General features: G+C 36.9%; 2 protein-coding genes across 2 annotated transcripts in view; both read right to left on the bottom strand.

Moving 5' to 3' along the window:
* The window catches only part of LOC134543360 (small subunit processome component 20 homolog), a 71248-nt gene that overhangs the window by 11481 nt on the left and 44085 nt on the right, over window positions 1–15682 (bottom strand). The window contains exons 25-30 of the mRNA XM_063388348.1: window positions 14149–14316; window positions 12745–13185; window positions 5625–5795; window positions 3887–4129; window positions 2370–2519; window positions 1511–1693 (exon numbers count right to left, since the gene is read on the bottom strand). Of these exons, the coding sequence (XP_063244418.1) occupies window positions 1511–1693; window positions 2370–2519; window positions 3887–4129; window positions 5625–5795; window positions 12745–13185; window positions 14149–14316 (1356 nt within the window). The remainder of the gene's footprint in view (window positions 1–1510; window positions 1694–2369; window positions 2520–3886; window positions 4130–5624; window positions 5796–12744; window positions 13186–14148; window positions 14317–15682) is intronic.
* On the bottom strand, window positions 7279–10734 carry LOC134543361 (uncharacterized). Its single transcript, XM_063388349.1, has 2 exons — window positions 9225–10734; window positions 7279–8854 (listed from the first exon to the last, which is right to left on the bottom strand). The coding sequence occupies exons 1-2, from the start codon at window positions 9601–9603 to the stop codon at window positions 7629–7631; spliced, it is 1605 nt and encodes a 534-aa protein (XP_063244419.1). The 5' UTR covers window positions 9604–10734; the 3' UTR covers window positions 7279–7628.

Genomic DNA, 15682 nt, shown 5'->3' with positions numbered 1-15682 from the left:
TCAAATATTTTCATATAATTACAAGTTTTTTCACAAAACGTCTATTCTGGATCACATTGAAGTTTTTCTCGGGAATACGCTACTCGATTGTCCACTGTTCAAATTATAAACAAGTCGTATTCTAGTGGCCTCGGTAGGCTACATGTAGCCATAAATGGTGATCAGTTTGGTGAAAATAAAAAATATTTTTCCCTGCATAATTAAAGAATGGACGAACGCGTGTACATTTAATATGTTATCAAAATTAAACATAAATTACCACCACACAAATACGTATGTACATTATAGCAGCAAATTCAATATTTTTACGTCTCATTTTTATTGTTCACATTTCGGACATTTTGATCGAGTAAGGTTCGTAAGACTACCACTAGATAGAACTCTGTGGACTAAATTTTTCTATAGAAAGTGAGAATATTTCGTTCCAAATTTAGCAACTGTGATACTAAATGATACGTAGTGATCTTTGATGTGCCAGACTCGTTATTTTTCGTTTATTTACTTTTGACGGTAAAAAGAATTTCGTGTTATTAAGCTGCAAATGTGCTTCAATAAGAAATACGTACATAAAAATGGGTGAAAAACGCGGTAAAAAACGTAAGGCATTATCTGTGCGAGATAACTGGACATTATTGAAAAGATAGACTCCAACCCCACTGTCCCGCACGTGTTAATATTATTATTATTATTACTTATTAACCTGCAATTGGGCTTTCACCCGGTGGCAAGAACTCCCACTCACTCCCAAAGGAACTGGGAATTGCAACATCCACATTAAGTACAATACTAAACAAGCTGAACAATCTTCTTTATCAAGCTGCGAAAACGTCACAGAGTATTAAATGCCTGAAAAAAGGATAATACGCCGATGTCCAAGAACCATTAGGTAATAGAAAGTTTGTACATGTATAGTTCATTAAAAATAATATCTGCACTTTCTCATAAAACTGTTGCTTTGAGTATTTCCATTCGTTCTTTTCTTGGCTTAGGCCTATGTGTAGTTAAGATTTTGCTTTTGAATATGTATTGCCAATATAAAAGTTTTCCCAGATATAACGTTTCCCCTCTATAGTGAACATATAAACTACTCCCTTCAGATTCGTTATAACAGGGTTCTACTGTACTATGTTGCAGAATACAATCCCAAATTTCTAAATAAAGCTTATTGGTTTGATACACGTTAAATATTTTCACTGTATTTTTTTTGTGAATGAGTCACACTTACTCTATCTATTGGTAAAGAATAAATTAAAAATATTTTTTTCTGATCTATGCACTTTGGTAAAATTTTTGTCTGGAAATAATGACATTCCTTGAAAATCAAACAAATTATAAACAAATTATTTTTTATTTGAATTAAGTTCTGGTTAAATGCTTAACTTGCATTTCAGTGCGATTGTGGTGTATTATCTAGCAGCTCGGTCTTTTGCAGTGTACTGACACGCTGTTCAGTGTTAGTTCAGTATTATCGCAATTCAGCACATGATCTTGTCCCTGCCCGTGACCATACCTTCTTGTCCTCCAGCCAAAGAAGCACAATGTCGAAGAGCTTGTTGCGGGCGTTCCCGCCGAGCCGCAACAGCAGGGACTTTACGCACTGCGCCGCCATCTTCCTGCACTCAGGGGCATCGTCGTTCACCAGCCGGGCGCCGATCGTGACGAAGAAGAGACCGCTATGCTTCGTCAGGACTGGCTGGAATTGACACAGCGGTTCGAAACACTGCATCCAGGCTCTTACAGCAAATATATTTAATGCATGGTGTCTACAAATTAGGCTTCTGCAAATGCTGTTTTCCTAATCGGAATAAAATCGCAAATCAAATATCACAATATTCACGAATATCAAATTTCTAATCAAATATTAACATAGCGTAATTTTTTTCCCCACAGGAGTCCAAGAAAAATTGATCCAAAAATAGAAGACAAAAAAAGAGAGTAATATACATGGAAATATAACGAAGAAGTGTAAAATGAAGCAAAAAAAAATTCTGGCAATATATATTCTTAAACCAGTAAAATTCTCAATTTTAAAATTGTTTTGTTGATCTAACTATTTATATACAAAAAAAATAATTATTAATTTAAAATCATAAACAATAAATAATACAAATAAATTGTTAAATATAAAAACAATGTCTGAATACTTTTACAGGAAACAAATATAAATGTCTCAATAGATATTTCAAGGAATGGGATCCACATGGTTTAGGCATACTGATGGTAAAAAATAATAATAAAAAAAATCAAATAGAAATTTTGTATTGAATATCAAATATAACTTATTCACAAGTATCTAATATTTTTTGAGAATTAGCAGACCTCTACCCATCATCAAGAAGTATCTTTTTGCATTGGGAGTCAATGCGTACCAGTGGGAAGGTATTGATGACATTATGCATCATGTCCAACGCGGATTCTCGTCCTGGTTGTAGCTCGTAGTTCAACTGGGAGATGTAGAACGTGAGATGTTGTTCCAATTTCTTGCCGAGAGGATAGTCCATCAGGAATTGGTGGAACACCTTTAGAAAAAACGCAAACACATAACTACAGTAAAACCCAGTTTTATGACCCCTCACAGTTTCCGTGAATAGGGTAGTAATAAACATTCTGAACCGCTTGACTCCTCTGAAAAAACCACTATTCATCAAAATATTTAATTTTTCACATCAAGTCTGTGTTCAGTTGTCTCTGGTAAGAAAAATTCTAGTTTTCTATATAAGTTCTTTAGACACGTTTTGAACAAAACTAACCAGCAACTGGCCATTGTTCTGCACATTTTAAAGTTCATAAACTTAACTGTTAACTTATTATGATTATTATTATTCAGTTAATAATATAATTCAATTATTCAATCATCAAAATGATATATATTTTTTTTCCTTTTGTAACAATTCAACATGATGTATTATGTTTTCTTTTACCTTAGTTAAAATAGTAAAAATTTTAAATCTCAAAAGAAAAGACCTGTGAAGCAAAAAAAATCGAAGCACGCCCAGACGAAACTGCATTTTTTAAAAATTAATTGAAAGCTACAGATCCACAGTCTCCACAGTGTTTTCAGGGAGGCATTATCGTTTCTTTGTTTGGCCTTCAGTGTCGCCTCTGAGGTTCCAATGTTTTTATTAGCCTGTGTTGCGAGATAATCCACCAATTCATAATATAACAATTACACTTAATTAAATACATAAAATTTGAAAGATTCATATTTATGAAAGGTACTTTACAAAACATTTACTTTCTTATTACAAGCAACACATGAGCGTTTATTTATCAAACGAAATGCTGATTTTAAAACGTCCTTAAGGGGCCCGCTTCGTCAGGGGTGTATGTGTGTTAGTGAGGCGGGATGATAAGCGCGACGCTCGCTGGTGCTTCTAGCGCAGTATAGCCTCTAAGCGCGAGGCTCTGAACTGGCGCGCAGTCTTCTCGTCGTCACGGGATAACTGTAAAATTTCAGCGGTGACCGTAACATTATATGGCGGAGAAATTATGATAAAGGTTTTATGCAAGTCCCTTAAGTGCTTTCAAGAATCTGTACCGATTGTTTCATGCCTAAAAATTACACTGAAAACATGCATTTTAGCCATTTTAACGTTTCAAAAATACAGTTTAAAAAATTAATCCGAAATTAAAAAGTACTTTTCGGCCCTCAGCGAACACTTAAATGCGATCAGTAAATAGGCCCCGCTTGGATATCTTGAGTTAGTTTTAAAAATTGTGTTGTTTTTCCTGAAGCTCTGCACACCGTATGTGTGCCCAGGTAGGCGGGGCCCTTAACGTTCTCTGTTTCGTAATAAACCATAATACTCAATAGTTCTGGAACTGGACGTCTCGGTCAGTAACGCAACACTTGGCAGAAGGGTCTGGGAGCCGGGGCAAGTCTCACCTGTCGAGCCAGCAGGCGGACGTGGCCCGCCTCCGAGGTGACGCTGAGCGCGGCCACCTTGCCCATGACGGCGTGCATCTCGGGGGCCACCAGCCTGCGGGCCAGCACGGCCTTGAGCAGGGAGAAGGCCGTGGCCTGGCGGCCGTGGTCGTGCAGGTCCCGCTCCGCGTACAGCAGCAGCGCCTTCAGCTGGTCCGTGCTGATGCTGTGGTGGCGGGCGTCCCTCACCAGCACCGTCACCGCCTGGACACGAGCGCGAGCACCGTGCGTGTGTCTGTGCACATTGGTGCGCGTATACATGTACCCAGGGGTGTAGCCAGCGGGGGGTTTCAGGGGTTCAAACACCACCCCCCCCCCTCCCCTTAGCACCAAATGTTTAATTAATTTCTTATTCATCACTCAAACAAATTTCATATTAAAATAAATAAAAAATTTTACCATGTTACAATATTTAAATTTAAGTACCGAAAAACTGCTAAAATAGCACTATTTCACACCTTAAAATCCACTTTAATACGGGGGTGGGGCACGCTTCTTAACACCCCCCATTACACAAATCCTGGCTACGCCACTGCAATGTACCATGCAATATAATGCTATGATTTCTAACGAAAACTGTGGAAACTAAAAGATGAGGACACATTATAATTGCAAAACTTGTGAATTTCCACTGGGAACGGCTTAGTTTAAAAACTACACGCTCTGCACGTAAACTGCATCATTTATGCCACTTCAGTCCGGGGCTTCCTGAACATCTGCACAGGCATGACAGATGACTGATGCAGGATGGAGAAGTGCAAATGGAGTGTCACTGGTTTTTTTTTTTCTGCTTCTCTTCCATGGTTGCTGGGGAAGGCGACCATTGTATATCACCACATTCTTTGCTTCCTGAAAAGCCACTGCTTTTGAACTACAACCATAAAGCATTTAATTATTCTAACTGAGGTGTTTCACATGAGACCATGTAAATCACTCAAACTGACTAAAGTGGCACCAGAAAGGGTCTAGTAAATATGGAACAAATTTCATAATTTAAATAATTTTCAAATGCTATGTACTTGAATTGCAATTTCCAATCCATAAAGTCTCTTTTGTAAACTCATTATCAAAATGTTTGTTAGGAGTTGCATTATATTCAAAGTCGCATTATTTTAGGTTAAATACGCTATGCATGGGTGTTGTGTAGGCTTGTGCAGTTCCGGTTTTGGTTATTTAAAAATACCCGGCCTAAAACATGATTTTAAAATCTTCGTTTTTTTTTTTGTATTTTTTATATGTTTCTGTTACCTCACATAGTGATACGGTAATCCTGCGGGAAAGGTAAACAAAAGAAATTATTTCGATGTGACTACAGGTGAATAAGAAATAGTGAATGCAGTACAACCAGTGAAACTTTTGCATCACAAATAACCTATAATAAAAATCTTATCTAGTCGAACTGTTTAGTATAGATGTATATGAATTCTAATCTCCCGCCTTATTTGTGTTTGAGCATGGTAGGCCAACTTCTTTTCTGTAGGTATTTCCAACAAGCTGATATTGAACTTTCATGGACAAAGCAAGCATGGCATCGGACGTGACCATGTGTGTCAAACCATGATTCACAAAGATGGGTTGGCCTAATTAATTCTCCGTTTTCCGTAGAGCCACCTTTAGTTTCATGTGCTCAATTTTCCGACCATCACAAAAAATGGTACCAGCATCATTCCTGCATTGTCTGGGCGTACAGAACACTAACCTTGAACGCGGAAACCACAAGGGTGAAATTGTCTCCCTTACTGAGTCCCGCAACAGCATACTTGTGCAGTATACCGAACAAGCCATCGGCTACTTTGCCGACGTTCGCCTTCATCGACGGGAGGTCCATCTTCAGAACCCAGCGGAAGCACTGCAGGGACAGCATCGTCAACTGGAAAAGAGAAGAACCCGTAATGCCACCAGCGTGCTTACACATGATAACATTTAAATAATAACCATAACACACACAGCCCGAGAGTTTTGCATGAGGGTTTTAACTAGTGATGGGTCGAATCCCATTTTCCCAGAATCCGAATCTTAAATTCGAATCCCAAACAGTAGCTTGAATCCACCCCTCGAATCCGAATCCAGATCTCAAGGGTTAATTATAAACTAATTTATAAGTTAAAAGAAAAAATTAAACATTATGCATAATTATTTAACCCTTTAAATTTTTATTTAAAAAAACAAGGATTTTGACACGGTCTGGATCAAGACGATTCTGTTTTTGGTCATATATGTTTCCTGCAGTGCTGCACAAACGTTCAGAGAACACTGTCGCAGGTGGTGAACACAAATATTTTTTGGACAGTTTATGTAGCCTGGGTGAACACGCAGACTGAGTTTTCCAGTATTCGAGGATGTTTATTTCTGGGTTAACTGTAGGATCATGTAAGAATCTGGTCAAAAACGAAATTCAACATCCGACGGAACAATATTTTGTAGTTACCAACTTGACATTTATTTGAAGTCCCAAATGAAGATAAACGCTTTCCTGAAATATTTAATGGAAACTGAAAGGCGCCATCTTGGCTTCAATCGTTTTAGGCCATAAGAAATATTGTCGTGCGTCTTTTAAAATTAAGCCTCACTAAAGCATAGTGATTAATATGCCCGAAGTTAAAAGAGACGGGGTGTTTTCTCTAGTTTACCCATTAAAATTCTTTATATTAATATTAGTTATTTTTTGTGTTGCTCAAAATGATTGGCTAACAAATTCATTGGTTGGCCATCATGGTATTCTCAGATAATACATATTTTACTTTGGTAGTCTACACAAACCAAACTTGGTCCTAAAAAAATTCATAAATAGAACGTGTATCAGAATATTTAAAACTGAATCGCGATTAAAATAATAATTGTATAATGTATTAATTTTTGTTATTCATTATTTCATTGTTATTACTAGAGACCCCAAAAAATGGTGAAAAAATTATGCCATTGGCGGTGTAAAAAAACCCTCATAGCGGTACATATAAATGAGGAAAGCGGTGTTTACGAATATTTAATATTGTAGATAAAAATACAATTATAAATAGCTGTTAAATTTTGTATGTGAAAATCTGCTTAACATAAACAGAAAAAAAGTAAAAACATCAAGTGATTCATTCGATTAAACATTTTTATACTTTTTGATTACAATACTTTACATATACCATGGTACTACTCATCTAAAGAAAATACTTATTCTCACATGGAACTTTGGTACAGTTTTAAGACCTGTTTTGTATGTCAGTATTTTTTATACAGATCAAAGTTATGTCTCATTTTGCAAAAAAAAAAAAAAAAAAAAAAAACAAGTTGTAAACTAAATAACACAGGCCTTACAAAGACTAAACATGTCTTAACAAAGTAAAACCATTCAAGATATTCCATTAAAAATTCTAAGTTACAATACACAGTATTTCAATATCAAAATTCAATTATAGTCTCTCTCACTGTACATACTAGAAATTCTCCTCTGCAGGCAAGTTTTGTTAGTACACAAATGTGTAACACTACAGTTACCATAGTCACAGGCACTACAAAGTAGCAGACTGTGCCTTACTACCAAAAAATCGAGTGAAAAGAATTTCTAGATTTTCAGCCTTTAAATTTGTTCTACGGTCTGCTAAAATGTGTGAGTATGCTGAAAATGCCCTTTCACTGTCTGCATTTGAAGATGGGATCCACAGTGGAGGAACACAGTGCTGAACAAATTCACTATGTTGGACTTGCATGTTCATCAAAACACTGACAACATCAACAGGCTGCATTTCAGCCAAAAGTTGTGAAACCTGATATTGGTAAGCCAAGTAGCCTTCCAAAAATTTTGTCTGGGAAAGTTGGCAAAGAATAGGAATCTTCTTTGCACTTGACTTGTACAGTTTTTCATCAACAACATTGTTCGAAACATTACTGGGGTGAAAAAGTTTGCTGATGTGCAGAATGAAGTCTTTACCTGAATCCGATTCATCAAATCGGAAAGCTTGGTGACACATTTCAGTCCTACACTAACAAGATTTTCACGAAGTGAATGCTGCTTCACTTGAGTTGACAATTTTGCTATGCTTGTGCAAGTATCTTCCCCTAGGATTCCCCTGCTAATCAGAGTGAATGTATTTTTAAGGTCCATTAGTATGGGGTACTCTTGATGTGAAAAGGCATAATTTGCACCTTCTAACAGTACTATTGAATCAATTGTTTTAATGCAATGTTCAATTAGAAAAACTGATGAGCACTTGATTACAGCCACATCATCTTGAGAGAGATTTTTGAAATGCACAATAGCACTACTTCCTTCTTCTTCTGCAGACAAAAACTCCACCAAATCATCCACATGTTCACCTACATAATTGGCAGATTTATACCATGAAGTCCACCTCGTCATTATTGGAAGTGGAAACAGGACGTGTTTTGTTTCATCCTCAGGGTACTTGTCCTTCAAGAAAGACATGTACCTGTGCTTCCTTTTTCTTGCATTGACAAATGCATGCTTTGCATTTGCAACACACATGTTCAGTTCAGTTAGGTTGGCACTCCACAAACTAGCAATAATGTTGAGCTTGTGGGCCCAACATTGGACATGCACCATACCATCACTGAAGACACACTTCAGTGAAGTCACACAAGTTGTCATGTACTTGGCCGAGTCAGTTATCACACCTACAACATTTTCAAATTTTATTCCAAGCTCTGCCACAATTGACAAAATAGCTCTCGAACACTCAGATCCAGTTGCAGCTGTCAACTCTTTCACACCACCTACATACATAAGAGGAACCGAACTACAACGTAACACTCTAATCAAAACCACAAATATACATCGGCCCACTTTGTCTGTCGTTTCATCACACAAGAATACAATCTGTTTGTTTTCTACAGCGTGCCTTACTGCTTCCTTATTTGACTGGCCAATTTTTGGGACATATGTTTCTCTGAGCGTGTTGGCTGATGGCAAATCCCCTGCGCCTAAAATGTAAACATAAATTACAATATACTTATAAATAGGTAGCATTTATCAGGTTAGCACTGAAAATATTAATGGGCTAATTTACTCAAAACAATTCTTAGCCAAACCTAACCTAACCTTTTCAAGATTACTGCTGATTGCAGAGTCAAACCATCAATCAATCAGTCAACAAATATCTTGTGGTGTGCTCACCATTTCACAATGCATTCCATCCTATTTATGTGTTTGTTAATCTGAGGTGCTTGTATATTTTTATTGAAGTAAAGGTAAGTTACACCTAGAGGTAAGTTAATAATATTGTAGGCTTACATATGCTTATTTACTTTTATTAGAGATAAATTGATAAATAAGTAAATAAATAAGGCTAACCTTCAACATGGGTGTTCAACCATTCCCTCATAGCTGGATGATCAGCTTTTTCCAAAGGAATGTTAGATTCCAGCATCATATTTACAAAATCAGAAACAAATTCTTGTTTCTGCACTTTCAGTTTGTTATTTTTCACGGTGTCGCTTATCGAAATTTGTTTAGACACGGTAGAATTTGCCTGACAAAATAATTGTTTTTTTCTTTTGTGTGTGTCATTTGCCACATGCTTTTTGCATGTGTCTTTGCGTGTCCAATCAACCCGCACGTTGCAGAACTTGCACATCATAATTTTGTCCCGCTGATCAAAAATATAAAAACCATCCAATTTCATCTCTCTTTCGCGATCAAATATTGTCAAATTTTTCGGCATCTTAGCCATAACTACAATTGTATAACAAAACTCACAAAATGTGGCGACGGTATATGTAAACACTCATAGATTTGTGCACGCAAATATGACTGCCATGTTAGCTTTATGCGATTAAAGTAGAAGGTTAGAAAAATCGACACCAGTGCGCCTAGCGGCAGAAATTACGTTTTATTAAACACGAAAACTGTGGACAGTCAATATTGTTATGTTGGTAGTGTGCACATATCGATTGTTGACATTTGTTACATTTTTATTTCATTTGCGATGGCAATATTTACTGCTTGTAGAGTAATAAAAATACCTACGTGAATTTCAGTAACGTGTCAAAACGAAGATAATATCACGGTGCTAGTCTTTCAGTCTGTGTTTATTTCACTCCTATGTTTATGATGGCGTAAATAAATATATCTTGCGACATAAGGACATCATTTTGTGCGAAAAAGCGCGAATTTCGCGCGAAAATTCGTGAATTTCGCGACTATGTTGAAATCAAAGGAAAGTCGCAAAATTCGTTTAAAGTATCAAATTTTCGCGTTATTTCGTGAATTTCGCACTTCACCATTTTCCGTGGTCTCTAGTTATTACTACATGTGCGACCGTAACTTGTGATGAAAGTCGGCATTATTGTTGTATTACTAAGTAACAGATTTCTCGGTAAAGTTATTAAAAAAAAAAAATTTATATTACTAGTCTAGATCCTAAATGTGCTTTATTTTATTTTTTAGCATATTCTGAGAATACATCTGTGATTTATGCCTTATTTAATGCCAAAGTAGAGACAATGCATCCATGTTCATGAATAAAAATTAAGTTTTCCAAATCAGTACATGCTTCATAATTTTTTTTATATAATAACGAATTAAAAGTACAATACAATACAGTAGAACCTCGTTAATCCGTGATGCGCTAATTCGGGAATAGGATAATCCGGGACGATTTAAAAGAGCAGAAAAAAAAGAAGTAAAAATTGTCAACGCTTAAAATTAACGTCACGCGGGCCGCAAACACTGCAAGCCATGGCGTGGGCCACCAAACTCTGCAACACTGTTTGTACTGACCCTTTGTGTCGCTCCCCTTTCAGCTGTCACATTTGTCACTCTTTAAACTGGAGGGGGATGTCCTGACTTCTGCTTCCATCTCCCTTTGTTTGTTTCCACCCGCCAACCCGGCAGGCGCCTGGTTTGTGATGTGTCTGGCTGGTATTCGGCTGTACAAATGGATGAGGGGGGGGGGGGAAGGGGGGGGGGGGGCTACTCAAAATTTATGTGTGCAAGGTCAGCACGATCTTATCTTTCTCTCTTCGGCTGTTGTAAATGACCATGAACTAATGGCTAGGCAGTGCTGTAATTTTTAAGCCGAGACACTAATTCGAAGACGGCGGGCCCTTACCCTGAAGGGATTATCCTGGTTTATTTTTTTTTACAGGATTTCAACTATCCGGGCATCGGCAGGTCCCAATTAACACGAATAATGGGGAGTTTACTATTTTTTATCCATCTGCTGCCAAGGTGCAGTAAGCCTCGGGAGATGTTACGTCGCATGACCTTGACCTTAACCCAGCTGCACGCCGGTGTCTGAGAAGCTTGACAAGACCTTCCGGGCTTTTAATCGCTAGTCCATGTAATTCGGTAATCCGTGATTATCTCGGTCCCGACCATCACGTATTAACGAGGTTCTACTGTACCTCAATAGGATGTGTTCCAAGGAAAACGTAAACAGGCCAAGTAAATTGTAAGCATTTAAGTTTTTTAAGTACTACATTTACATCAATATTTTTCCTCGAATCCCGAATCTTTTCCCTCGAATTTCGAATTTTTCGAATACTAGAGATTCAGTGGGATTCGAGGATTCGACCGGCCCATCCCTAGTTTTAACCATAATATGTCATCTCTGGATAGGATGCTTGCATGTTGTATACTGCCCATATTTTGACATATATACATTCAATAGCACAAAACTTTAAAATATACAGGAAGTCGGGAAAGAGACCTTTCTCGAACTTCAGGAAAATAATTTTTTTTCTGGAGATAATTCTTTGAGAAAACCAATTTTTTTTAAAGTAAAAATTTATTGCAAAATAATTCTCATATATATATATATATATATATATATATATATATATATATATATATATATATATATATATATATATATATATATATATATATATATATATATCTCTGCATATGTGTTAGTCACAATCTACATCATGCAACAAACCACAAATTTGCACATGTACTTACCAGACGAAGCACAAAGATATCACAGAAACACACATATCTCTGAAATGTAATTCAACCCTCGATCATACATGCTGTTAAAAATAAAAACTCTTGACTAAATAAAGACTCAATGTATTCAAACATATTTTTAATAATATATTTTTATTTTTGATGAAAGTAAACATCTTTACCATATCGTTTGGTTATGTTTGAGTTTGAAAATAAACTTATGAGAGCAGCAATCAACAATGTTGCCAAACGTGTCACATTCGAAACGACACAAAACTCCATTTTTAACAAAGAAACTGAAAGATGCCATCTTGGCTTCAAATATTTAAGCCATAAATTTCTGTTTCTTTCAGAAACATCGGAACGGTTTTAAGCTTTCGCAGTGAGTCATCAGCTCATCACGTACAATCAAAAGTAAATTACAGGAAATTAGTAGGGAATAAGATGTGTGTTTTTATTTCCATTATGTGTTACTTATTATTAGTCTTACATATCAATATTTTTTGTGAACTTGAAATCATTTGGACTACTAATGGTTTGTGGGATGGATGAGAAATTTTTTGAGACACATATCAATAGTAAATATTTTTTTTCTGTATACCAATTTCAATGCTGTTGCTCCTGATCCCGAAAATCCAATATCTTCCCTAACGGAATCCCGTCCCGAGGTAAAAATGCCATTCCCGTCAACATCTAATTATTTGTGAAATAGTTATTTTTATATTAAAAATAAATTCAACATAATAATAAGAATAATTTTTTTTATATAAATTGATATTCAAATGTTTCATACTTAATTAATTGTCTAAAAAATTAAGTTGTTGATAAAGGTTGTTAGAGTATGTGAAGTAAAAGTCCCACAATGCGCCCCCAGTCGCGAGTCGCGGAGACGATGGCGGACGAAGCTAGGTGAACCCACCTTGACGTGCTTGCCCTCCAAGCACCTGCACAGGACGGGGACGACCGGGTCGACGAGGGCCTTGTGGTCACCGGGGCGGAGCTTCTCCTTCCTGAGCAGGGCGTGGAGCAGCTGCAGCCCGAACTCCACCAGGACGTGGGCGTTGGTGCGGGCCGAGCTCCTCGCGACGGCGCCGGCCGCGCCGTGCCGGCTCCTCGGGGCCGGCCGGATGATGAAGCTGTCCGTCCGCTCCTCGAGCCGGCGACCCTCCTTCCCGGACGCCTGCTTCGGCGCGTTTGGAGCCATCGCCAGCTCCGGGACCGTCTCGGAGGCCACCCCGTACATGAATATCACCACGGACTCGACTGGAACGAAGGGGTTCTCCACCAGGCCCGCGACCACGTGGCGCAGGCATTCCTGGACTTTGGAGACCACTTTGTGCGAGAAAGACAAGGAGAGCACCTGAAAAAAAAAAAGGTTCAGGCCTTTTAAAGGAGAAAATATCGAGCAGTTGATAGTATATGCATGTAATAAAATTCATTCAGTACAACACAAAAGAAAACACCTCTCACAGATGTACAACTCTTGGTGAGGTATTTGTAGAGTGCAACCAGGCCAAAACCAACAGATATAACATCCTCTACAAAATAAATAAAGAATAACCAAAATTACAATGTTATCATTTTATTAATATATGTTATAAGAAATTTTTAATTATGCTACCATGTAACAATAATTATTATTTACAATTATAAAATAAAAAATATTTTTTCCTAGAAATTAATCTTTCTTGTTATGCTACACATCTTATTAAAATTGTTTGAAAAATGTTTTTTCTTCCCAGTAAACACAAAAAAAAATATCTGGAAAAATCCAGATTAAAGTTTTAGCAATAATGTTTTTATAATATTAAAAAAAATTTCAAAACCAACATTTAGAAATTTCATAAGACTAAAATGAGAAATATAAATAATTTTATATGAGCTTGGTGCAAATTTTGAACAAAATCTAAAGGTAATTTTTAATTGGGAGTTTAATGCTTGGGATGGTCTTAAATTCAAGAACTTTTTATTGCAGATTTGCAAGGAATCATCTTATATTTGAAGTTATCTTAGATTTGAAGTAAACTAAGTAATAAAACAATGGTACTAACCAACAAATTTATAAAAAAAAAATTAATATTTTTACTACTTGTTCATAAAGTGTAGCAAATTACATAATTACAAATATTGCGTTGAAGTATCAGATATCAGGGTATCGGTATCTGTATCGATATTGGACAAATCTTATTTTATTCCTGAACCCTGAGATCTAGATTTGGATTCAAGAGAGTCTTTTGTGAATGAAATTTGAGATTATGGATTTGAGAAAAAAGTGGATTCAACACATTGCTGGAAAATTTGTTTATTTGTACCATGAACATACCTCTTTCAGAGGCATCAGCAGATCCGTGAAGCAGTTCTCAGATATGTGCTGCGCTAATATGCCGAAAATGTCATAGCTCTTTGTGGACCTGGCTTCACTTGTTTTGTTGACAATCTGAGCCACATCCTTCTCTTCAGCTACAGCACCAAATAGATCTTTCTTGCAGACCTACGATGGAAACAAATAATAATTAAAAACAACAGTGTTTCAGCAACTCACGATTTCCCCAGAATTCAACACTATACTTAAAAGATAATTATAAGTGTACATCCGGACCCATACCAAAGCGATCTGGGTCAATTCCCTGCGGGATGAAACCCGGAGTTTTCACAAGTGGGAAACTTGGCAAACGTTGCAGTGAACTGTGGGTTTCCTAGGGGTACTTGCGTTTCCCCGCCAATCAATTCCGTCATTTTTCCACACCAAATCTCACCTCACACATTCTTTGTGCTGGCCATTCCATTTGCACCCTCTCCTTCATTCTGCATCTTTCATTTGTCACGCATGTACACAGGTTCAGGATGTACCAGACTAAGTAGCATAAGTGATGCAGTTTACAGGCAGAGCTGTAGTTGATCAACTAAGTTGTTCCCAATGGCAATATAAAAGTTTGCAATTATATTAAAAGTTTCCACAGTTTTGGGAAAAATCATTACATTATATTGAGGTAAATACAGTATTATTTACGCTTAAATATGAAAACCTTTTAGCTTGTAAATTTTTCCTTCAATTTTTTCCTCACTCAATAGATTGGGGATTGAATGTATTTTCAGCAGCGAGGTCATCAAATACAGAAAAATGAATTGACAAGAGGTACTGGGAAAAGGAATCAGCTATGACCTGTAGCAAGGAATCAACTTAGAATTCGTCTGAGCAAACCAAAATTCAGATGGTTGTGACTGGGGATTCGAACTCAGGTCCTCTAGCATACGAGATAAGTGTCTTATCACTTCCCAACTGACTCCACCAAGGTCTAAGGTTAAGGGAGAATTTTCTGTATACAGTTTGTCCACACAAATCTAAAGAAAAATTTCCCTGACTTTTCCATGACTTGCCATGACAAAAATTACAAATTTCCCTGACAATTGTTTTTAAAAATAATTTAACTATTATGCAATTTTCTAAAAGAAATGAATACAATCCAGTCTCAACCATCCCTATAGCTGAACTAGTTCAGACAGGTCCTTGCAATCACCATTTTACAGTGTGTATGACCATGTACTAAAAAACTGTCTGGAAATTTTTTTTTCAAAGTCTGGGAGATGGCATCCTGGAGCATCACATTTCCCCTTAAATTACTATCACTGAGGAATTTCCATGACTTTTCCAGGTTTTAAAGTAAATGCCCTTAATTTTCCTAACCAATTTTAACTCCCTGGCTTTTCCCTACTTTCTATGCATTTAACATTTAACATCAGCTGATCTTAGCTTGGTTTTCTGTCAGCATATTTGTGGAATCATCTTTTTTTTGTCTGTTCTTCAGGAGTTTCTTTATGAAACATAGTGTAAACTAGCAATGCTACAAGTCCAACAT

This window comes from Bacillus rossius (genome assembly GCF_032445375.1).
Source record: "Bacillus rossius redtenbacheri isolate Brsri chromosome 9 unlocalized genomic scaffold, Brsri_v3 Brsri_v3_scf9_2, whole genome shotgun sequence".
NCBI lineage: Eukaryota > Metazoa > Arthropoda > Insecta > Phasmatodea > Bacillidae > Bacillus > Bacillus rossius.
The sequence above is the reverse complement of the archived record's forward strand: the minus strand, read 5'-3'. Positions and strand labels throughout refer to the sequence as shown.